This window comes from Chiloscyllium punctatum, chromosome 49 (genome assembly GCF_047496795.1).
Source record: "Chiloscyllium punctatum isolate Juve2018m chromosome 49, sChiPun1.3, whole genome shotgun sequence".
Lineage (NCBI taxonomy): Eukaryota > Metazoa > Chordata > Chondrichthyes > Orectolobiformes > Hemiscylliidae > Chiloscyllium > Chiloscyllium punctatum.
Window position 1 is genome coordinate 18,121,151 of NC_092787.1, and position 23,815 is coordinate 18,144,965.

Sequence of the window (23,815 nt, forward strand, 5' to 3'; positions counted from 1 at the left end):
TTAAAAAAAGTGAAGAACTGTGCACACTAGAAAGCTGAAAGAACAAAACATTCTGGAGAAACAGGTTCTGTGAAGAGGACAAATGGACCTGAATCATCAACTCTGCTTTCTTTCCACAGATACTACCAGATCTGCTGAGGTCCTCCAGCAATTTCTGTTTTCATTCACCCTTCCTGATCATTCTTTGTTTAGTTTAGCACCTATTCGCGCTTTACAAACGTGATTTGGTTTTGCATGCAGACTTGTTTCTGAAAATAGAAATTCCAATGCGGCAGGAAACAGTCGAATAAAATATTAATTCCCAAACTCATGAATGCTTCACCTTCCCCCTACGTGTTCAGCTACCTTTAGGAATTTGGTTATGTTTCTTATTTACTCCTAGAACTGTTGCCTCACAGCGCCAGAGACCCGGGTTCAGTTCCCGCCTCAGGCGACCCCTGTCTGTGTGGAGTTTGCACATTCTCCCCGTGTCTGTGTGGGTTCCCTCCGGTTTCCTCCCACAGTCCAAAGATGTGCAGGTTAAATGAATCGGCCATGCTAAATTGCCCGTAATGTTAGGTGAAGGAGTGGATGTCGGGGAATGGGTCTGGGTGGGCTGCTGTTCGGAGGGTCAGTGTGGACTTGTTGGGCCGAAGGGCCTGTTTCCACACTGTAAATAATCTAATCTAATCTCTCCCAGTAGATTGGCAAAACACTGTACAAAATCTGTCATTCATTTCCTTCTTGGGTGAGGAAAGTGATCGGATTAGCAAGGGCAAGTCTGTTAGCGTTTCGCCCACAGTATGAAAGTAGAAAGAAAGTAACTCTAAACCAGAAACATTTAATCCGACCCTCAGGAGGGAAAAAAATAGCCAACTTTACAGCAATTTTAAACTTGATGCGGCAATGCTTTTGGAAGATCTTCTTTCCACCCAGCTGTCAGTGACACCGAGGAAAGGGAATCCTGATTCGCGGGACAAATTCCCCAAATGGTCTGAAGCTGAGGATAGAGTGTGAGAAAAGCCGGACGACCTTCCTGAAACAGTTAGGCTGGAGGGAGAATAAACTTAAACCTCCAGTGTCCGAGCGGCCATCCCCATGCACGCTGTCAAGTCCCAAGCGAGTGGCCAGACTCCGTGTCTCGAGCCGTTCAAACCAGCCAGCGTAACCGGCGCTAGGAAAAGCGCGGGAAGGTGCCGGCGGGCCGTCCAGCGGGGGCTGCCTCTGACCCCCAAGCCCCGCCGTGAACAACCCCCCGGCCGCTCCAGCCCCGTTTCTACCTGGTACTCCATCCTGGGGAGGCGCAGAGCCGCTTTCGTCGGCGCCGTGTTGTAGCTTCTCCTCCGTCTCCACCACCAGGCGCCTGCATTCGCTCCGTGTCCCGCCCCTTTGCCCTCGACTCCACTCTGCAGGCTCCTGTGAACCTTTAACCAGGCCGCCGGCACAGCGCGCGGCAGCCGAGCCATCATGACACCGAGACACACGTGGCTGCACCGCCAACTCTCACCTCTGACCTCCTGGCAGTGACTGTCGAGGGACGTCATCTTTTATACTGGCAACTGCAGCCTTAGTAAGAAGGGCGGGTTCAGTCTCTTCAGCCTAATGTATTATTCCCCCATCCCTTAATATCTTTGCCAAGCAAAACTCCAACCCCACATTCAGAGTGAACATCACACATTTTAATTTATGATATCTCCCCTTTGTTCATTCCTCAGTATCAAAGGGCAAAGCACACCTTCGAAGTGAAGCAGTGCTTTGCCTGCACTTCATTTGATCAGTACTGATGACTGTATCAGCGCCACCTCATGCTCCCATGAGGAAGTTGAATATTTCATCAACTTCCCGAATACCTTCCACCCTGACTTCAAGTTCACCTGGACCATCTCGGACACCTCCATCCCCTTCTTGGACCTCTCCAACTCAACACTGACATCTACTTCAAACCCACTGACTCCCACAGCTATCTGGACTATAACACCTCCCAACCCATCCCCACCCCCAACTCCAACTCCCTTAAAAATGCTTTCCCTTACTTCTAATTCCGCCACTGTATCTGCTCCCAGGAGGCACAATTCCACTCCAGAACATCCCAGATGGCCTTCTACTTCAAGGACCACAATTTCTATGCTTACATGGTCAACAATGCCCTTCAGCACATCTCCTCCACTTCCCACACCTCCGTCCTTCAACCCCACCTCTCCCACCACAAAAGGATAAACCAAACACCTCCCCCCCAACCAACCAATCTCCGGATACAGCGCATCATCCTCCGCCATCTACAGTTAGACCCCACCACCAGAGATATTTCCCTCCCCACCCCTTTCAGCATTCTGTACAGACTATTCCCTCCACGACTCCCTCATTAGATTCATGCACCCCACCAACCCACCCTCCATTTTTGGCACCTTCCCTTTCCATTGCAAGAGCCCACACCTCCCTCCTCACCTCCATCCAAGGCCCCAAAGGATCCTTACACATCCGGCAGAGATTTTCCTGCACATCCAAACACCTTATTTACTGTGTCTGTTGCTCTTGATGTGGTCTCCTCTACAGAAGGCCAACTTGCAGAACATTTCAGAGAACATCTCTGGGACACATGCACCAAACAACCTCACCGTCCTGTGGCTGACCACTTCAACTCCCCCTCCCATTCCACAAGGACATGCAAGTCCTGGGCCTCCTCTACTGCTAAATCCTAGTCACCTGATGCCTGGAGGAGGAATGTCACATCTTCCAGCTTGGGACCCTCCAACCTCACGCATCAACTTCGATTTCACCAGTTTCCTCGTCTCCCTCTCCCCCACCTTATCCCAGATCCAACACCCCCAACTTGCAACATCCTTTGAACTGTCCCACTTATCCATCTTCCTTCCCAACAATCTGCTTCCACCCTCTGCTCCAACCGATCACCATCACCCCCCACCTGCATCTACCTATCATCCTCCCAGCTACCTTCCCATTTACTTCTCAGTCTTTTTCCGCCCTTATTCCTGAAGGGCTTATGCCCAAAATATCAATTCTCCTGCTCCTCAGATGCTGCCTGACCTATGCTTTTCCAGTGCCACAATTTTCACCTCTGATCTCCAGCATCTGCAGTCCTCACTTTCTCCTTCATTCAACTGAACCTATTGCATTCGCTGTTCACAATATAGTCTCTTCTATGTTGGGGAAACAAAGCATAGGTTCTGGAAATCTGTCACCCAATCTAAGTTCTGTCAGTGAAAAAAAACCCTGAGCGTCCAGTTGCCTGCCACTTCAACACATCCCTAGCCAACATCTGTGTCTCAGGCTTGCTGCAGCCCTTCAGCAAAGCTCAGTGCAAGCTATAAGAATAGCATCTCAGTCCCCGCTTGGGAACTCCACAGCCTTCTGGTCTCAATATTGAGTTCAACAGTTTTAGGGCTTGAGGCAACTTCTCCCATGTCCTTATCCCAACCCTCATACATCAGACCTTGTTGTCACATGGTGATACAAATTACCCATTATTAGCCACTAATCGTCCCTATCAGCAGATATTCGTTCTCCTATGCTGACCATTATACACTCCTTACTCTGTCCGACTGTTCTCTCTCTTTGGACTCTATCATTTACTTCTTACCCTCTCGCCCCACCCTATCTTCTGCATTAAAAAAAACATTTTCCTAGCTACCATCAGTTCTGTGGAAGGATTACTGGACCCAAAACATTAATTCTGATTTCTCATTACAGATGCTGCATGACCCACTGAGCTTTTCCAGCCATTTCCATTTTTGTTTCTAGTATATCCTTCCTTAATTAAGGGATCAAAAAACTCTTTATACTATTCTAAGCATGGTCTGATTAGTGCCTTGTATAGCAAAACCTCCCTGAATTACTTTATTTCAAAGGGAATTAAGTATAAAAGACAAACATTCCAGTTGCCTTCCATATAACCCACTGAACTTGGATACTAATTTTGTGATTTACTGTACAAGGACCCCAAATCCCTCTGTGCTGCATTTAAATAATATTTAAATGCTTAATTTGAATATCAAGCCTATTCAGAAGTTTGTTGGAGCGTATTGAAATACATAGGGCAACTTCACTCAACACAGATCAAAAACTACTTGATCCACAAATCAACTTCAGATAATCAGTTTCCAAAAACAATTCCAACCCTTTCCCCATCGCAACATCCACCAAACATTTACATTTATTTTCAAACTTTAATTGTGCTTTACTTCCCATCTATTGTTTTAGAAGAACTGTAAAATGCAGGAGCAGAAGTAGGCCATTCAGCCCATTGAATCTGCCCAGACATTCAATGAAATTGTGATCAATCTGATCATCTTCAACTCAACATTCCTGCCTTTTCCCTATAACCCTCAATTCCCATACTGATTGCAAATAAATTTCAGTCTTGAATATACCTAACAACCCAGGCTCAACAAAGCTCTGTGGTAAAGAATCCCACAGATTCTTTACCCTGAGAAGAAATTCCTCCTCATGGGTCTTTTACTCAGAGATTATGCCCTCTGATCCTAGATTCCCATAGTGGAAATATTTCCATCTACCCTGTCAAGTCCCCGAAAGAATTTTGTATATATGTTTCAACAAAGTCACCTCTTTCCTCTTAATAGAACATGGAAACAAACTCTTTGGTCAAACTCATCCACGCTGACCAAACACCCCAATATGACCTAGTCCTGTTTGTCCCATAATCCCTCTAAACCCTTCCTATTCATATGCCTTTTAAATGTTGTAATTGTACCAACCTCCACCATTTCCTCTGCTAACTCATAAGTGTACCACCCTCTGCGTGAAAAATCTACCCCTCAGGTCCTTTTTAAATCTTTCCCCTCTCACCGTAAACCTGGCTACATTTTTTTAATAAATAATTTTATTGAAAACTTTTCTAAATCTTTTATAAAACATTTATATACAAGAAAAAAAAACACCATCACAACAAAAAAAGGCAGTACAACAAAGCCATAACACAGTACTATTGTTAATGAATGACCTACTATTCAACCAGAACAAACATATCTACTTAACTTAAACCAAACTACAAACATATTAAATAAATACTAACTTAAACTAAATTCAACTAACAAATTAGATAATATCTCACTAATTACACCTCCACTGAGGCTCCCACTCCTGAAAGCACCATCTACAGTACCTGTATTCTTTTTCCCCCAGTCTCCTCTTCCCGGGGCCCCACAGGCACCCATACAGATTCCCACAGCTATACCACAGGTCTAGTTAATATTGCTGATAAGTCAGCGTCAATATAATTTAAAAAGGGCCATCACATTTTGTGGTGCACCATATTTGTGAGGTAGTCCTGGGGGAGATACTCCATCACCAGCCTACGCCATCCCATAAGACCTGGTGGTTTTTCTGGCATCCAATTCACAGTGGGCAAGAATGTTATACAATATCTTCCCGTGTTCCCCCAGAGAGGGCAAATTTGGCAACCCCAAAAGAAGAATTACCGGATCAACGTTAATTTCAATCCCCAGGATGTCCTTTAGCTCCCTTACTATAGCATTCCAGTATCTCTGGATCTTACAAGACCAGTAGCAGTATGTGAGTGTGCCTATACTAATTTTACATTTGGGACATCGTAATGACGCTCCTCGCTTGAACTTAGCTTGCCTCCCTGGTGCTATATGATCCTGTGTAAGATCTTCAATTGCATGGCCTGCGCTCTGTTACATACTGAGATTTTCCTTACACCTCCGATGAAATATCCTCTTCTAACTCTTGATTCCACATCCTACAGAGTCCTTCCATGTTCTCCAGGGCGCAACCTTTCTGTAAGTGATATAAAAGTACTAAGTGAAAGAGCACCCATACACCAGAGAACTCTTTTCTCCACGTCTGATTTGTAATATTGGACCAGGAGAGTGGTCTTAATCTGTATATAGTCCCTTATCTGGAAGTATCCAGAAAAGGTGCCTATTAGACAATCCATATTTCTGACTTAACTGACTAAATGACATTGGGAACTCTTCCTCGATTAAATCTTCCAGACAGAAGATTCCCTTATTCTCCCATGCCTTAAAACCGGAGCCCACTGTTCCAGGTTTAAATCCTTGGGCTCCCACCAACGGGGTAAATGGCAAAGTCTTAGACCAATTGCCCTCTTCTTGCCTCATTATCCGCCAGGCTTTCACCATATTTAATAAACTGGACTTTTACACTGCTGGGTTACAGATTTCATCTTGTCCATGAATAATTAATTCATTAAAGGACATCTCGACTGCGATGTTTCAATATCAAGCCAAATCGACTCCAAATTCCCCCGTACCCAGTCACCAACATATGTTCACAGGGCACTTATTTGGTATTTCTTTAAATCCAGAAGATCCACCCCTCCCTCACCCTGCGAAAGCTGCAATTTAGTGAAGTTAATTACAGGATGCCTGTGGCATCAAATAAAGGACCTTAGCCAACCAGTGAGCCTCCGTAACATTTGTCTAGGTAACAACAACAGGAGCATTCTCATGGGGTGCAGCAGTCAAGGAAGAACATTCATTTTAATCAGGGCTATTTGGCCCAACCATGATAACGATAACCCCTCCCACTGCTGCAAATCCTATTTTATCCTCTTTAGTTGTTGTACATCGTTAGCTTTATATAGCTGGTGGAAGGAAGGGGTAATAAAAATTCCCACATACAAAAAACCTTTGGACGACCATCTAAATGGGAATTACACTCCATCCTTCAGATTAGGCACCTCCACTAATCCCCGTACCGGCATGGCTTCCGGTATTGCAAAATTGATCCTGTTACCAGAGAAACCACCATATGAGTTAATTGTTCAAATCAATCGAGCAACAGACTTCACTGGATTGGCCAAATATAAAAGGATGCCATCAGCATATAGGGTGATCTTATGCTCCCCCATTCCCATCTTTGGCGCTACTATTTCAGGATCCCTCCTGATAACTTTGGCTAACGGTTCAATCGCCAAGGTAAATAACGGCGGTGATAAAGGACACCCGTCGACTACCTCTTCCAATATCAAAATTATTTGACTTAATACCGTTTGTAATGACTGCCACCTTAGGATAATTATACAGTTCTGCTACCCATTTTGCAAAGGATCCCTCCCCAAACCAAAGCACTCTAGAATCTCAAATAGATATGCCCATTCTATCCGATCAAATGCCTTTTCTGCGTCTAGGGAGACCACCAAACCCGGAATCAATCTTTGCTGGCATACCTGCACTGTGTTCAGTACTCTCCTGATTTTGTTGGAGGAGCTATGGCCCTTAACAAAACCTGTCTGGTCTTCTTTTATAATATATGCAGGACCTTCTCCAACCTCAGAGCCAGCATCTTGGATAGAATTTTAAAATCTACATTCAACAGCGAAATTGGTCTATATGAAGCACATTCTTCAGGGTCTTTCCCTTTCTTTAAAATGAAGGAGATATTAGAAGGTGCAGACAATCTTGTGTATAAGAATAGTTATACATCCCCAGAAGTGGCTCCACTAACCTGTTTATGAATTCTTCATAGAATTCAGTTGGGAATCCATCTGGCCCCAGTGCTTTGCCACCCTGGAGGTGTCATATTGCTCCCTGCACTTCCTGTACCGTTATAGGCGCATTCAAAAGGGAAGCCTGTTCCATATTTATATTGGGGAAGTCCAGATTTTCAAAAGAGGACTGCATTCCCATTGTACTGTGTTCACTCCCCTCCAACCGATATAGCTCTGCAAAGTATTCCCTCAACCTAACATTGACCTTCTTCAATTCACGGGTAATCATACCAGCCTTATCCCTAACAGACGTAATAGAATCGGAAGCTTTTTTCCCCCTTAGTCAAATAAGCCAGATATCTACCAGGCTTATCTCCAAATTCAAACAATCTTTATTTGGTAAAGGAGACCTCTTTTTTAGTCACTTGTGTGTGCATTGAGTCAAGGGCAGCCCAGAGAGCTGTGACCTGCTGAAGCTTAACCAATGACAGCCTATTATGTTTTCTCAAAACCTCCAGCATCCGTTGCTGCTCCTGCCTCTGCCTCTTTCTAGTCGTCGACTATGAAATGATCAGACCTCATAAATGTGCCTTAGTGGCCTTCCAGAGTATTGCCGGATTACTAGCCATACCCAAGTTGATATCCCAAAAGGCCCTGAACTCTCTTGTAATATACTCAACAAATTTGCTATCCCCTAACAAAAATGGATCCACGCACCAGTGACATGCACCCATTCCACTACCCTGGATTTTAACAACTAAATACACTGGTGCATGATCCAAAACAGCTATATTCCCAAACCATCAGTTGGCATAAAAAACATATCAATTCGCATATGGGACTTGTGTGAGTTGGAATAGAACGCGATGTCTCTTCCAGTAGGGTGTTGGTAACTCCACACACCCACTGGTCTCAACTCATCACACATGTCCACCAACTGTTTAGACTGTGCAGGCATACCTGCCAGGCCTTTTGACACCCTGTCAATCTCTGGATCTATTAGGCAATTAAAATCCCCTCCAATAATCGTACGGTATATCCCAAGATTCATTAATTTAGCCTCTGCATCAATTAGAAATTTAATAGGGTGCACCAGGGGCCAATATACATTCAAAGCACCTTACTCTTGTCCATGTAATAGGGCTTTAAGAATGATAAACTGTCTATGTTCATCCTTAATCTGCTCAGTTACCTGGAAAGGGAGGTTCCTTATTATCAATATAGTCACTCCTGTATTCTTAGAGCTGAAGGATGAGAAAAATACCCCGTCATAACCCCCTGCTGCAGTTTCAGATGCTCCTTATCAGTTAGATGCGTCTCTTGCAGAAGGGCAATGTCCAATGTCCACGCTTTCCTTCCTAAGGCTTGATAAGACCTTCTTTCTTTTAATAGGAGAATGGCTTTTACATTCAGGGTGCACCATCTGAACAAATCACTAGCCATGCATTGTCCATGGCAGCCCGTGGTTTCTAAGGAGAGGGGGGCTTATCTGAGGTGTGATGAGCTACAAAGATATCAACTCTGAGATCTAAAAACTATTCCTATAAAAACAACTACAACTGTAAAAAAACTACACTTAACTAACCAAACATCCTAATAACCCCTAACTCACTCGAGATCTTCCCCTTGCCCAAAGGGGGCACCCCTCCCAATCCTTACTACCATCTTAACGCCATCTAGCTGAGGCTGTGCCCTAACCCCAGGCAATTCAGAAGTGAGGAAAACCTGTTATTTACATTCTGAAAGCTAACAATGGATGTTCATCCCCCCTTCCACTCATCTTAACCACAGATATAGCCACCCCCAATACAAACCCAAAAGGACAGCAGTTAAAATAAACGGAGCCCTAGATAATACGCAACCAACCAATATTTAAAATTATTCCAATTTTACCACAAAACTGTACATATAAAATCAATAACCACAAAAAGGAAAGAGGGAGAGGGAAGTAAAAAAGGAGTAATAAAAACACTCATACCACTGTCCACAATGATGCCCCCTCCCCTCCCACCCTGACTCAGACCCTTCAATTCAAAGACTTCAAAGTCCTTCGCCTTTTCTGCGGAGTCAAAGTTATATATCACCGCCGCCACTAACCCCCGCACCTCCCCCACCCCACCAATGGGCGAAACACAACACAGCCTGGTACCCAAGAAGCATTGAATATTCAGGTCCCTTAATTCTTTCTTGACACCATCAAATGCCCTTCTCTTCTTAATTAGAACTCCTATAAAAGTCCTGAAAAAACATTATCTTTGAGCCTTTGTACATTAAAGCTTGTGAATTTCTTCCCAGTCTTCTTGTTTCAACTATTAATTGTTTTTCTTTATATTACAGGAGCTGCACTAGGACCGTGTGGGGGCACGGGTCTGGCTCGGACCTGCGAATTGTGGTCCGGTGATCCTGTTGCACGCTTACCAGGGTCGACTCCAACTCCAAGAACTTCGGGAGCCACCCCTGCAAAAAGCCGACGAGGTCCACGCCTTCCTCGCGTTCCAAGAGACCCACAAACCTCAAGTTTTTCCTTTTACTTTCCAGGTCGTCGGATTTTCCCGGTCTTCCAGCATTCGGATTCTTCCTCCCAAGACCTCTGCTACGATCTCAGATGCTGCGGTCCTCTCCTCCACTGCCTCCATTCTTCCATCCAGCAGCTGGATTTCCTGTTCATGCTTTTTTAGCATGGCAGATAATGGCTCAAGTGCTGCTTGAATCCACTCTCGGAGTTTGGCAAACTCCCAAGAGTAAATGCTGCTGTCCTGCTGGATCTAAAGGGGCCACCCCAGGAGTTTGAATACTGACTACAGGCACCCCTGATGCAGTAGGGGAGTGCCCTGTCTGGTCTACTCCTTTAGGCCCCTTTTCCTTTATTTGACTTCATCCTGGCCTTAAAGCTGTCCCACACGATTTCAGCAGCTCCAAATAGTCAGCAAGTTTAAATTAATACTTGTTTTTCTCCTGGGTTTGATTGATAAGGGAGGGGTAAAAGTCCAACTTGCCCAGGGGTATGGCACAGAGTCCAGCACAGCAGACCACGCAGACTGTCGCCATCTTGGATCTTCAAAACCTCTCTACTTAACCTCTCCTCGTAAAATAGTGTACCCATCTCTGGTACCAGCCTAGTGAACCTTCTCTGGACTACCTCCAATGCCATTGTATGTTTCGTTAGATAAGGAGCCCAAAATTGTTCACTGCATTCCAGTTTGATCTATCAAGGAGCCTGTGTAACTTAAGCAAAACTTCACTACTTTTATACTCCATTTCCTTTGAAAAAGGCCAACATTCAATTACCCACTGAACTTCAATCCTAACTTTTCATGAATCACAGTTGAAGACTCTCAAATCTCTGATCTGTAGCTTTCTCCATTAAATAATATTCAGTACCTCCAAGAAAAAGTGCAATACATATTTCAGTGCTGAAGAGCAATTAAAGACTGATGATTGTTCTATTATGCATTATTTCTACAGGAAGTATCAGTCTACATGATAAGCAGAGCAAATAAGAACCAAAATATCCGTGGTTTGTTATTTTATCACTGCAAACAGAATAGATATATCAGGGTTTGCATAGAATCTCCTGAACAAAATTGAAGTTCATACAAGTAGAAAACAAAGGAAACAGTTGTGACATAAGATATACACTTGCTATTTCAATTTCTCCAATTTTAGTGATTAAATGCACTATAGTCAGTCATGAAATCCAGGATGATCCTTGATTTGTACTTAGTTATCCAATTTCAGGCAGGATACTGAATTGTAAATTAATCCTTACCATTCCCAGGTTGGGAATGAGTAAATCAGCAAAGGGTCTTGATCCATTGCCGCCTGAAAAATGCACATATTTAAACATTGAACAAGGAGAAGATTGAACTTTATGAGGACACCTTGCACAAACAGCTTGAAGACAATTAAAGTTTTATCTCACTCACAACGAATGGTGCATGGTTAGCAGTCTGAATCAATAATTGTATTACTGTAGATGCTGTCAGACTTGCTGAAGATAGAGGAAATTTGATTATCCAAAGGACATGGGTGGGGAGTATTTCGTTCGGTTAATTGAATTCTGGATAATCGAATGCCAGATAACAGTTTTAGCCAAGCATCGGGACCTTGCGATTTTGCCAGATATTCCAATATTCAGATAATCAAATGCCAACTAATCGAGGTTCCTTTGTATATCTAATTTTAACTTCAGATGTCCAGTATTCAGTGTTTTGCTTTGGATTATGACACACAACCCTTGGGTCAGATGCTGGGTGCATTCACGACCTTCAAAAAAAAAAGTGTTTGGAGTTCAGATCAAAGGGGAGAAAATTAGAACATCATTCTGAGTAAGTAACAGCCCTGATTAATTGTGAAAACCCCTAAATGTGTAACAATGACTTCCAAGAAACGACATTCCTCATTAAAAAAAAGAAACAACATGCATTTATTATAAGGTCTTTCATGTCCCAAAACTGTTTACAGTCTGATAGCTTTGACCAAACTGATAGTCTGAAGATGATTCAGGGTATGTCTTAAGAAATGGATAAGAAATGGAAACTTGCCTTCGAATTGTCTGCATGGGACAGTTCTGATAAGAAAATGTACTTTTTTAAAAAAAAAGTAAATAGATTTATAAGTTATCCAATGTGGCAATGAATAAAAATGCAGGCCATTAACAATTAAGAAATCTATGAACCTCACTCGACATAGAAAATAGCACAGAAGCAGGTGTGTTTTACAAGTTTATTTTACAAACTGGAACAAGATAGAATTCATAGTCATGGATGTACTTTACTACAAAATGATAGCTAATTCGCACTAAACTTGCACTGTACAAGTAACAAAATCTTCATACTGAAATTGCTTGTACTGAAGAATTGCACATTAACTGCACTTCCTAAATTGTGACCCTCCTGCACTTCACCACAAGAGCTAAATCTTTAATGATATTTCAACTCTGTCATATGCTTTTTAGATTACATTACATTGTGGAAACAGGCCCTTCGGCCCAACAAGTCCACACCCACCTGCCAAAGCACAACCCACCCATATCCCTACCTAACACTACAGGCAATTTAGCATGGCCAATTCACATGACCAGCACATCTTTGGACTGTGGGAGGAAACCGGAGCACCCTGAGGAAACCCACGCAGACACGGGGAGAACGTGCAAACTCCACACTGTCAGTCACCTGAGGTGGGAATTGAACCCGGGTCTCTGGCGCTGTGAGGCAGCAGTGCTAACCACTGTGCCACCGTGCCGCCCACGGTGCATCCAGAGTGCATCCATAAACTGCATCCAGAGTCAAAGTACCAACAATACTAGTGACAATCAAGAACTGTTCTATACTGCCAGTGGGCAAATTGGTCTCCACACATCAATAAAGTCTGGATCATTAAACTGTAATTAAGGGATTGTTTAAGATAGCTTTCAGTTTCATAAAAACAGCTCAGCCAATATGGTTTTCAAGGCACCTTTTCAAAAGCAGTACTGCATTTACATAAACTAACTGAAGCCTCCCCATCTCAGTCTCTACAGTGTGTAACACTTTTGGCTAAACTGAAGAACACTGCAATCAGTTGGTGGTTTTGATCACATGACTCAGCCAGCTAAGCACTACTGCACCAAAGTGGGTGGGCTAACTAGGGAAGAGACAGAAAAAGAACATCTCAAAATGCTGATATTGGAACTCAAACATGTAACTTGACAGAACAATCTCCATTTACTCAATTCACCTTAATCCAGCCAGCTCCAAATGAGCATTCAGTAACAAGGCAACAGTTGAACAGGAATCAGAAATCCATCATCACAAATGGAATGCATCACCAAACAATAACAACAACAGGTGTGAAATATCAACTTCTGTGAGAAACATTTTGCTATAATTAAAAATATATATTTTTAGAAACTTCAACAAATGTACAGCACAGCCCTGTTGACTATATTAATGCCTTAAAGTGAAGCAAATATCCAACTATTTTTGACTTCAGGGAGAAACAGCCATGACCTCAATGAGGCCGCTCTGACCAACAAATGATGTTGTGGAATTTCAACACCCTAAGTGTGTTGGAAGTTTCCAAATTAACTGTTTGTAAAGGTCTATCTCTTTTAAAAGCGATTGCCTTAGCATCCAAAGATCTGAATCCCCAGTCCTCAGTAAAATTAAATGAATATAAATCATTCTCTTCCCCAAGTTTCCAAATCTCATTACTGGTATGAGAGGCAACCTCTTTACAAGCTACTGCTCAACTTGTCTTCCCTTCCCAGTGGAGCACCATCAAGGTGTTGACAGGCAAGCAACTCATATCATGGAGATAGATCAATGAACAAACCCAGAATCTAGCACGTGTTCTGAACCACCCATAGTGCCTGAGGTACTTACATATAGACAACTCAGCAATCGGCCAAACATGAAATGATTGAAATTGTTAACAAAGATATCCAGAACAATTCTAAACTTGATGCTCATAACCACAGCACCCCGGGAAAAGCTGAAATTAATCTAAGCCCCCACAATATGAGTGTCACTTCTGGAACCTCAGTTCAGTTTTTGGTTCTGGAAGAGAAGTACCTCTACCATGGTATCAACACCTGATCAGTAATAGGCACAATTAATATGTAGAACATTCAATATTTTAAAATCATAACAGCTCAAATATGGCACCATCATATAAATAAAATGACCTGTCTCTTCGATCCATTAACCTCGTTAAACACATTCAGAACACACGATCAAACTCTGTCTGGTTGGCAGCAGCAGGATTCTTGTTCTGGGTTGTTGATTGCTGAGGCATGTGACTAGCTCGTCTCCTGGGCGGGGCCAAGTATTCAAACATTGACTGGTTGTGCGTCGAGAGCATATTTTTGAGGTCAGAAGGCATGGGATCAGTCCAGAAGAAATCATGATTAAGTGCATCGTCACTGTCAATCCTCTGGGCAGGGTCAAGGACAAGCAACTTGTCAATGAGGTCCAGTGCATAAGGATCTTTCACATAAGCCTTCAGCCGATCTTTGACCTTTCGTTTCTGACCTTTGGGTAATTCCAGTTTTTGGTAGAATTCATACTTTTCAACATTAGGCCAAACCTGAAACCAATCACAAGTTTCATCGTCACAAAGATAGAACATTTCTTTTTCAAATAATGTGCAGAAATAAGATAACCGCTCTAGGCTTTCCACTTTGCATGAGAAAACAGAAAATGAATGCGATCCCCAAGTCACTAGTAGAATCCATGGAATACCATTTCATAAGATATGGAACTTGGCAAGCTGTCATCAATAAACTAGGGGTCTTTGATAATATGTTAAATTTGAAACTGTTGGAAATCCAAAGTTAAAAAAGTGCTGAAACTGCTCGGTTTAACAGAAGGCAAGATGTTTTTCCTGTGATTGATCATCTCACTCATGAACCTTACTACATGACATGTCTCCATTTATTCACTATCCAAAAATATTGGTGCAGCTCCCAGTTTATGTTTGCCAGATCCTGTCTAATGATACTGAAATCAGCCATTCCAAATTTAGACCTTTTAAGTTCTGCACTATCATTATCCCTTTCCATAGTGTTTTGAAACTTATATAGAGTTATGGTCACTTCCCCATAATGCTCATCCAAACTTCAAACACTTTACTGGCTTCATTCCCTAGGATTAAGTCTAGCACTGCCCCACCTCTAGTAGAATTATGTACGTGCTGACACAAAAGGCTTTCCTGGATGCACTTTAGAAGTTCACCAATGTCCAATGCATTCACACAAAAGTAATCCCAGTTAATATTAGCAAAGTTGAAATCCTCTACAATTATAACTGTTTCTCTCATACCTTTGTGATTTGCTTAGATACCTGCTTCTTTATCTCCCTCTGACTGGTGGGAGGCTTGCAGTATAATCTCAGCAAGGTAGAGTCAAAGAATCCCTAGAGTGGAAGCAGGCTACTCAGCCCAACGAGTCCACACCAACACTCCGAAGAACATCACCCCACTACCCTATCCCCGCATTTCCCATGTCTAACCCATCTAGCCTGCACATCCCTGGACACTATGAGTCAATTTAGCATGGCCAACTCACCTAACCTTCATATCTTTGGGCTGTGGGAGGAAACCAGAGCACCCAGTGGAAACTCACGCAAACACAGGGAAAATGTGCAAACTCCACACAGTCAGTCACCCAAGGGCAGAATCGAACTCTGATTCCTGTCACTGTGAGGCAGCGATGCCCCAGAGGTAATCACCCCTTTTTTACTTCTACCCAAGTGGCCTCACGTGAAGACCCTTTTAGGGCATCTCGCATTAATGCAGCAATGGTTCCTTTTTCAATAATGCAGCATACACATCTCATTCTTGCAACTTCACATTTAAAATTCTAACCTGATTTCTATCCCAGCTACGGCACTAATAAGTACCCAAATCAAACAATTAAGTCCTATAAACTTTCATCCTTCACAAATTTTCTGCCGCCATGGGATATTTTCTTGCATTAAATACACTAAATGTAAGTTGTTACAACAGTTGTAAAAGACAACAGCGCTGCCCCTGTGTTCACTCAATATATTTACAGTTCCATCACATTTCAAAACTTGATATTGTATTTGACCACCAACTTCAGAAACTTAAATTAGCATTATTCACCATTTAACAATGAATCAGCTGGTCTTACCTCTGCTGTGATGGAGCCACAGAGCTGACTGATCAGGGTTAACTGATGCTGTTCTGTGTTACCCTGCATTATGGGACTTCGAGTCCACATCTCAGCCATGATGCACCCAGCTCCCCACAGATCTATGGGTGGTCCATAATCTCGCTCACCTGTATTGGTGGCAGAGAAAGGCAAACAAATAACTTTACTAATGATGAAACAAAGTATGACTTACAGAAATGCTATACTTTCTAGTTTCCAACCCTGCATTCCAAGATATTGAGGTAAGATGCCAAACACACAGGTGTTTAGGCCTCATCTGGAAATAATCCTTCCATACAAAATGCACAATGAATGCCAATAGACTAATCAAACACACACATCACAGCCCAATCCAATCCTGTCCAGGGAGACCCTGAAAAAGATCAGTAGACCAAAAACATTAACTCTTTCTTCTGGCCACAAATGCTGTCTTCCAGCAATTTCTGTTTTTTTTAAAAGCCATATAGCTCCTGTTGGTCATGTACATTCAAGAATTCAAAGAAACCCACCTAGCAAGAGTTCTGGTGGCCGGTACCATAGTGTTACTACCCTGTTGGTATAGCGGTTTGGCTGGCTATTCTTGGCTAGGCTGAATGCTCGAGCTAGACCAAAGTCAGCCAGTTTCAGAACACCATCTCGGGTGATCAACACATTTGCTGCTTTCATATCTCGATGCAAAATCTGGAATAAATATTTTAAAAATCAGCATAAAGCAAATAGTATCAAAGCAGTTTACACCAAAGAATGTATTTCTCCAAAGAAAGAATCCCATGTAGAAATTATTTGCAATTAAGCCTGACATTTAAGTGTAAAACGCTGCTCCCTTCAATAATTGTATGCAGCGGGTTACCAAATTTATCTGTTAGAGACTGAAAACCTTGTACTTACTAGACACATTTAAAATGCATTAAATACTTTAAATTATGCAGTGGTGCAATGACGCAGAAGTATGTTTTCATAATTTTGCCCACAAGGTGCCAATCACAGTTACAAAACAGACTACCTTACATTTGTATAGCACCATTCACAGCCTCAGGATATCACAAAGTACCTTACATCTAAAAATGTACAGATTATATGTCTATATTGCCAGTATTAGAAAGCAGTACCCTGGTTTTAAAATAATCCTCATTTATGAGAACTCAAATTCCTTTTAAGTAAAAAGATGCAAGCAAAACAAAATAATACATTTACCTTGACGGTGTTCAGCTAACCATTTAACTATGGCCAAGATGGAGAGATTACCAAAATGCACCAAACCAGCAAAAGACAATTCAAACCAACTGAAGTTGCTCCGTTTTACCTTGCTTACCTTGTTTCGATGAATGTAGTAGAGTCCATTCAGCAACATCTGCATTACCTTCTTGATTTCTGCCAATGTGAACTTCACATTCGCATTACTGAGCAATCCAGCAAGGTCATGCTCACAGAAGTCAAATACCAAGTAGATGCTGCCTTTGTAGCGGTTATACTGTGTAGCTGCAAAGATTAAACAGAAGTATGCATCAGTGTCACCCTTAACCATCACTATCCCATTAGTTTGACCTGAACAGGAAAGCCTATAAGACAAGCAGAGTGAATTAAGCTATTAGTACCTGGGAGAAAACTCAAAACTTATGAGAGATGTTCTGATCCCAGCTATTTCCAAAATGAAACCTCAATTTATAGACCAAAGGTTTTAGTTTTTGTTATTTGTTCACCATGGTAGCCTAACAATATTCACAACTATCTGCCAATATACTTCTAACAAAAGAGCATAAACGTTTATTAAGTACAAAAGAAATTAAAATACTAATTGTATTACACCAAATAAGAAATATTCAAAAACAGTCTAATTACAATATTTGAGGAGCAGGAGCGTCGATGTTTCGGGCTTAAGTCTTTCATTAGGGCTTACGCCCTTAAATGTCGACTCTCCTGCTCCTCGGTTGCTGGCTGACCGCCTATGCTTTTCCAGCACCACACTCTTTGACTTTGATCTCCAGCCTTCACTTTCTCCTAATTACGATATTTACAAGGATACTTCCTAAACAACCTGCTCAGAGTGTTATTACACATCTCTAGACCAGGTTAGACATGGGCTTCTCTGAGAGTGATATACACTGACTTATTTGCAGCTGGAGACACAAACTAACCTTTAGTGCGGCAGATCTCAATAAGATTCACTACATTTTCATGTTTCAGCAGTTGTAGAATTTTTATCTCTCGCAGGGCTGTGATGGGAAACTGGAAGAACATTTAATAAAATATTATTTGCGTACATAAACTCATATAAACACATTTACAGATAACAAAATTAATAACCTCAAATTATTAATTTACAACCAGAGAAAGGAGTTTTATGAATGAGAATAAGGTTTCCGTCTCACCCAAACAATCAAAACGACACAAAATAAAGGCCAGATGCTAATTCTGTAGGGTAAGAAAACCAAACCATAGGAAAGTAATTCATGTACCACAAATAAAAAGAACATCTGATTTTTATAATAAACTAAAATCTCTGGATAACAAAGAGGCCTGTGTGGTGCTGAAATAGGCCACACACAGCAGAATGGTCCCAAATTGAAATTCTGACCCAGAATCCATTGGATATAGCAGGAAATAAGCATGTCCGTGGGACCTGTAAAGTTGTAAACAAATTTCTAGCAGGTCAAGAATTGGAATTTTGTCTTTTGGCAAAGGGCTACTGGCTAGACACTTGTATATAAGCAGTTATTTGCTGGGATGTTGCATCAATGATTAGGCCAGCATTTATTATCCATTCCAAATTGCCCTGGAGAAGGTGGTAATGTGTCACCAAGTTGACTACCACAGTCATTGTGGCATAGGTACATTCACTGTGTTGTTGGGAAGGAAATTCCAGGATTATAACAAAAGACTGTTGATACACTTTCAAGTTAAGATCATAAGTAATTTGGAAGGGGCTGATGAGGACATTGTCATGCACCTGTGATTTTCTCGGCAGGACGGATCAAAGATTTGGAAGCTATGGCTGAAGAAGCAATAGTGAATCTTGAAGGTGGAATGTAATACAGCAATGATACACTTAGTGAAGGGAGTGATTGTTAAACGTGGTGGCAATCAATACCCGGGGGTTGTGCATCAACATGAGCCATAGCTTGCAGAGAACAGAAAGTGAATTTTAAGAAACCACCACATTCCTGGAAAAAGCAACAAATTTTGGTGTAGACAAATGGTACACCATTGTTACTCAACTTATCTTTCGGTCTCCAGAGATGGAAAAACTATCCTTAACATCCAAGTTTACTTAGCACCACGTACCCCTTCCTTTTCATTTTCCATCAGGACTTTCTTCAAAGCCACTTTTTTGCCTGTCTGGCGATGACGTGCTTTAAACACCTCCCTGTAAAAACAATCATAGCATCTTCAGTTCAAAGGTCTCAGGAGCCAGCAGACTCTACCAGAACAAATATAACCTATAATCTGATTCCACAGTAAGGAAATTGGGGCAGAAAGTTATAATTGTGTAGAGAAATTCCAGTAGTTAATGTTTATAGGTCAGAAAATCGAATAAGCAGAAATTATTAATTATAATTTCTACAGAATAGCAGAAACTCAAATAACGTCCCTCACCCCACTCTACTCTACTCTTCTTCGTACTGGCAAGTTATACCTTAAGAATCAGTTCTTGAAGTTTATCATGCAGTACCAAGTAAGTGCCTTTCCACAACGAAGAAACTGTATCTGAACAAGTTAATTAAAAAGAACTTTCACACAAAGGGCTTTGTTTTCTCTTGGAACATCCCAAAAAATTCATCACAAAATATTTCTTTATTGGCACAAAAACAGTTGTATTAGGCAAAAACTGCAAATAAATTCTGTGTCATGCAAAGAACTCCAAAAAGCAAATGAGATGAGTCAGCAAATCACCCCATTGTTTAAGGCAAGTGCATGGAGCAAGAACACAATGGTGTCATTAAAAAAAGGAATGAGTCAATTTTAATTGCTTGCCCATTCCCCATATTCATGGACTTCAAGAGATCAAAATTCTACCTATTCCAGGTTTGAATATGGCAGACAGAGTGGCTGCAATCTACCCAGGGCAGATGCTTCCAAAGATTAACATCCTTTTGCATGAAGTAACTTTGTCGCTTCGCAGTGTTAAATGCATCCCCACAGTCAAGGTTGCCAGCTATGGAAAGCGATATCACACTTGTCAAGCCACTTCAGACCAATCAGACCCCCTCTCATGATTTTAAACTGGAGAATAGACAAAAGTTACATAGCCTCTCACAGGAACCAGCCCAGTACTGCCTTCAGTTCAAGTATTCCTTGCATTCCTTCTACGTGCACACCCAAGTTTCACTGAATAATATCTAAAAGATTCAAAACTTTTAAAAAATGTTTGCTTATCTATTAAATAATAGAATTCACATTTCCTCCGTTATACTCCAACTGTCACCATGTTGCCCACCCCACTCAGTTAACCTGTTTTTCCAATTTTTGCTGCCTCTTTGTGCCCTTCTCACAGTTTACATTTCCATTTAGCTTTATATCTTCAGCAAATTTAGATAGGCTGCTCTCAATCCTATTACTTAATTCATTAATAGTCACCAACTAGGCCAGCTTTTATTGCCCGAGGTAAGCAAGAATTTGTGACAGTACTGTGGGGCTGGAGTCATACTTAGACCAGACCAGCTAAGGACAGCAGATTTCCTTCCATGAAGTAGATGTAACTGTATGGCTAACAGTTAAACCTCAACAAAACATGATGGTAAAGGAAGTCAACCATACAAATCAACCTGCAAGTGCCTGGTGCTAGGGGTCACTCAATTTTTTGTGATTGCAATAGTTGCTAAATTAAGGACTAATAGAAGTAAAATGGTGATGTCCTGGTTACACAACCTTTGGAGAGATTATCTCAGAACCATGAAGATCTTGCACAGGGGTACATCGTTGAACATAGACTGGACTAAAGAGATCAAAAGCAGGAAAAGTAGGAACAGGCTATTGAGTTAGACGATCAGCCATGATCATAATGAATGGAGCAGCAGACGTGAAGGACCAAATGGTCTGCTCTTGCTCCTATTTTTCATGTTCCTGGAAGAGAATGTCGAAAAGAAAGAACATCAGACCTCTGTAGCAAATACCCAGGAACACCCATCATGGAAGGAAGACCATGAGTTCAGAACTTAAAGAAGACCATGACCCATTGGAGTGAACCTCTGCAGATCTTCTCACATGGGTATTATCCAAGTCCAAGCTATGAGTCTTTCAATTTAGTGCAATTAGTGACAAGCTAGAATAATGAGTTAAATGTAAAGTTATTAAGCATTAATCAAACAGCTGTCTATTTTAAGCAATTTGAGTACTACACTTTAGTGAGTGCTTCTTTGTTTGATATGTCAGCTGACACTTTTTGAGTCAATAGGATCAACAATTTAATTCATCTCTTCAATGAGTTCAAATTTCATCATCTGCCATCATGGATCCACCTAAAAGTGCTTTAGATACTCTGGTAAGTATCATGTTAGCAGCCTTTTAGGTACTGTACCAGAAGTGTGTTTTAGGTACTATTTAAAAACAACTGCTTTTGTAAGTGTTTTGTATCAAAGGGATTATACTTTACTGTGACTAAAGATTTTGGAATTTGCATTTTAAGTACATGGCTTGGATCATTCTATTTTATCTTTTGTTAATAAACCTGTTTTATTGTTAAATCAAAATCTGCACTATTGGATGCTCATGTTTCAGTGAGATCTGGCTTTGTTAAAACTAAAACAAGTATGATCCATCAAGCCAGGTTTCAAGCTGGGATCTAACTTGTCCAGTAATAATATTAGCTGGGATCATAGCACTGGTCTCCTGTTAATACAATTGTAAATGCTGTTACAATTTGTCTTTATATTCCTAACTAGTTTATTCCCAAGCTACTTTTTCTTCTATTAACTTATTTGTTTCGTTTTTCTGGTTTCTGAAACACTCAAGTACAACAATACTTTGCAATGTTAATAGTTTCTTTTATCTATTATCATCTTGATTTGCCCAGTAAGATCTTTCTAACAGTGGTTCTATTTTTAACAGATTTTTTTTGCTGAAAAATTTGGAAGATTATGTAAAAAGCATTCCTATGTCATTTACTGCCATAACATTTAGTGTACAATCAACCCTATCCAGTTCTCTCCTTCCAAATTGGCCTTTAAGATCCTTGTTTTGAGATGCCACACGTAATTTTAACATGAAAAGTAAGTGTGTAATGAGCACTCTTTAAGAGTGGATCATCCACTATGGATGATTTGGAGATGCCGATGTTGGACTGGGGTGTACGAAGTTAAAAATCACACATCACCAGGTTTGTTTGGAAGCACAAGCTTTTGGAGCACTGCTCCTTTGTCAGGCAGCCAGTGGGGCAGGACCATAGGACACAGAATCCATAGGGTGTTTTGCTATAAATTCTGTGTCCCATACTCATACCCCAGCAGCCACCTGACAAAGGAACGGCAGTCTAGATTAGAGTGGTGCTGGAAAAGCACAGCAGGTCAGGCAGCATCCAAGGTGCAGGAAAATCGATGTTTCAGGCAAAAGCCCTTCATCAGCAATAACACTCCAAAGGAACGGCACTCAAAGCCCATACCTCCCAATAAACCTGTTGGACCACAACCTGGTGTCACATCATTTTTAACTACATGGATTTTAGTAAAGCATTTGACAAGGTCCCATATGGCAGACTGATCAGTCACTATGGAAGCACTCATTAACCTTGGCTCATAGAGTATCTTTTTATTTGTCAATTCTATCATATACAACAGATACTGTTAAAAACAAGTCAGCATTGCTCCAGGACAGAGGGGGCTACATGGACAGCACAGACTATACGCTCCTACACAGCATAAAGTGCATAAGTGCAAAACATGCAAGTTACAGTGTAGTAGACGAATGATAAGTAATTGACATTTTTCTAGCAGCAATTCAAGTTGTGCAAAGAATTTCAGATGGGAAAGAGCTCATAGCACAATGCTAAAAGTAACTCTGTCCTGTTTAGCTCCACAACATGTTCTTCTAGGAAGCTGCCATGAAAAGCATTCAACAAGCTCAGACCACCTTTGCTAATTTCAGTCCATTCGAAGGTAACATAAAGGCCAGACCGGGTAAAGACGGCAGATTTCCTTCTCTAAAGGCCTGCACAGTCCCTCTTCCATCCTCACCTCCGGGTCGTCCTCGTTCCAGTTCCCCATCTCCTCTCCCCTCAAACTCTCCCCCTCCTCCTCCTCCACGGTCCGGCCCAACACTTCCCGGGTCCTCGGGCCCCGCTCTCACTCTCTCACCCACCCTCCACCTCTCCCTAAACCGGGCTCACCCGAAAGTGCCCTGCCCGATCTTCGCCAGCTTCTCGTACTTCCCGACCTCGTCGCAGAACTGGAAATCCAGCGCTTCATAATGTTTGATCATGTCGGCGCTGAGCCGGACACTCATCCCGCCATCCGGGCACCTCGCCATCATCTACTTCCGGGGGGGGGGGGGGGGGGGTGGCCGGGTCTGCGGCATGCCGGGAGGTAGCCTACATCCGCTGCAGACAGCGGCACCAATCGGCCGGGAGCGGCGTTGCAACCTCGAACCATTGGCACAGACAGGAATGACTGCAGATGCTGGAAACCAGACTCTGGGTTAGTGGTGCTGGAAGAGCACAGCAGGTCAGGCAGCATAAAGGTCGATTTCGCTGCTCATTGGCACAGACAGCTGAGGGACAGATACATTGGGAATCAATA

General features: G+C 42.0%; 2 protein-coding genes across 7 annotated transcripts in view; both read right to left on the reverse strand.

Moving 5' to 3' along the window:
* The window catches only part of fpgs (folylpolyglutamate synthase), a 42,857-nt gene extending 41,300 nt beyond the window's left edge, over positions 1 to 1,557 (reverse strand). For 3 of the 5 annotated variants that reach the window (XM_072565661.1, XM_072565659.1, XM_072565658.1), the window contains exon 1: positions 1,260 to 1,556. In XM_072565661.1, the coding sequence (XP_072421762.1) occupies positions 1,260 to 1,523 (264 nt within the window). In that variant the 5' untranslated portion in view covers positions 1,524 to 1,556. Of the gene's footprint in view, positions 1 to 1,259 lie in introns of all 5 variants that reach the window. The other 2 variants (XM_072565662.1, XM_072565660.1) reach the window with 2 other exon arrangements.
* Positions 1,558 to 12,143: 10,586 nt separating this feature from the next.
* On the reverse strand, positions 12,144 to 23,553 carry cdk9 (cyclin-dependent kinase 9 (CDC2-related kinase)). 2 transcript variants are annotated; one of them, XM_072565663.1, is made up of 7 exons: positions 23,407 to 23,553; positions 19,371 to 19,452; positions 18,224 to 18,314; positions 17,401 to 17,567; positions 16,598 to 16,769; positions 16,068 to 16,216; positions 12,144 to 14,500 (listed from the first exon to the last, which is right to left on the reverse strand). In XM_072565663.1, the coding sequence occupies exons 1-7, from the start codon at positions 23,547 to 23,549 to the stop codon at positions 14,135 to 14,137; spliced, it is 1,170 nt and encodes a 389-aa protein (XP_072421764.1). In that variant the 5' UTR covers positions 23,550 to 23,553; the 3' UTR covers positions 12,144 to 14,134. The 2 variants fall into 2 exon arrangements, with proteins under 2 accessions (XP_072421764.1, XP_072421765.1); XM_072565664.1 differs by having other exon boundaries at positions 23,454 to 23,544.
* Between the last annotated feature and the right edge of the window lie 262 nt (positions 23,554 to 23,815).

Coding starts and splice junctions, on each gene's coding strand:
- cdk9 (XM_072565663.1), bottom strand. CDS start 23,549: ATGATGGCGAGGTGCCCGGATGGCGGGATGAGTGTCCGGCTCAGCGCC. Junction 19,453..23,406: donor ATCGGGCAGGGCACTTTCGG/GTGAGCCCGGTT, acceptor TTGTTTTTACAG/GGAGGTGTTTAAAGCACGTC. Junction 18,315..19,370: donor TGGAAAATGAAAAGGAAGGG/GTACGTGGTGCT, acceptor ATGTTCTTCCAG/TTTCCCATCACAGCCCTGCG.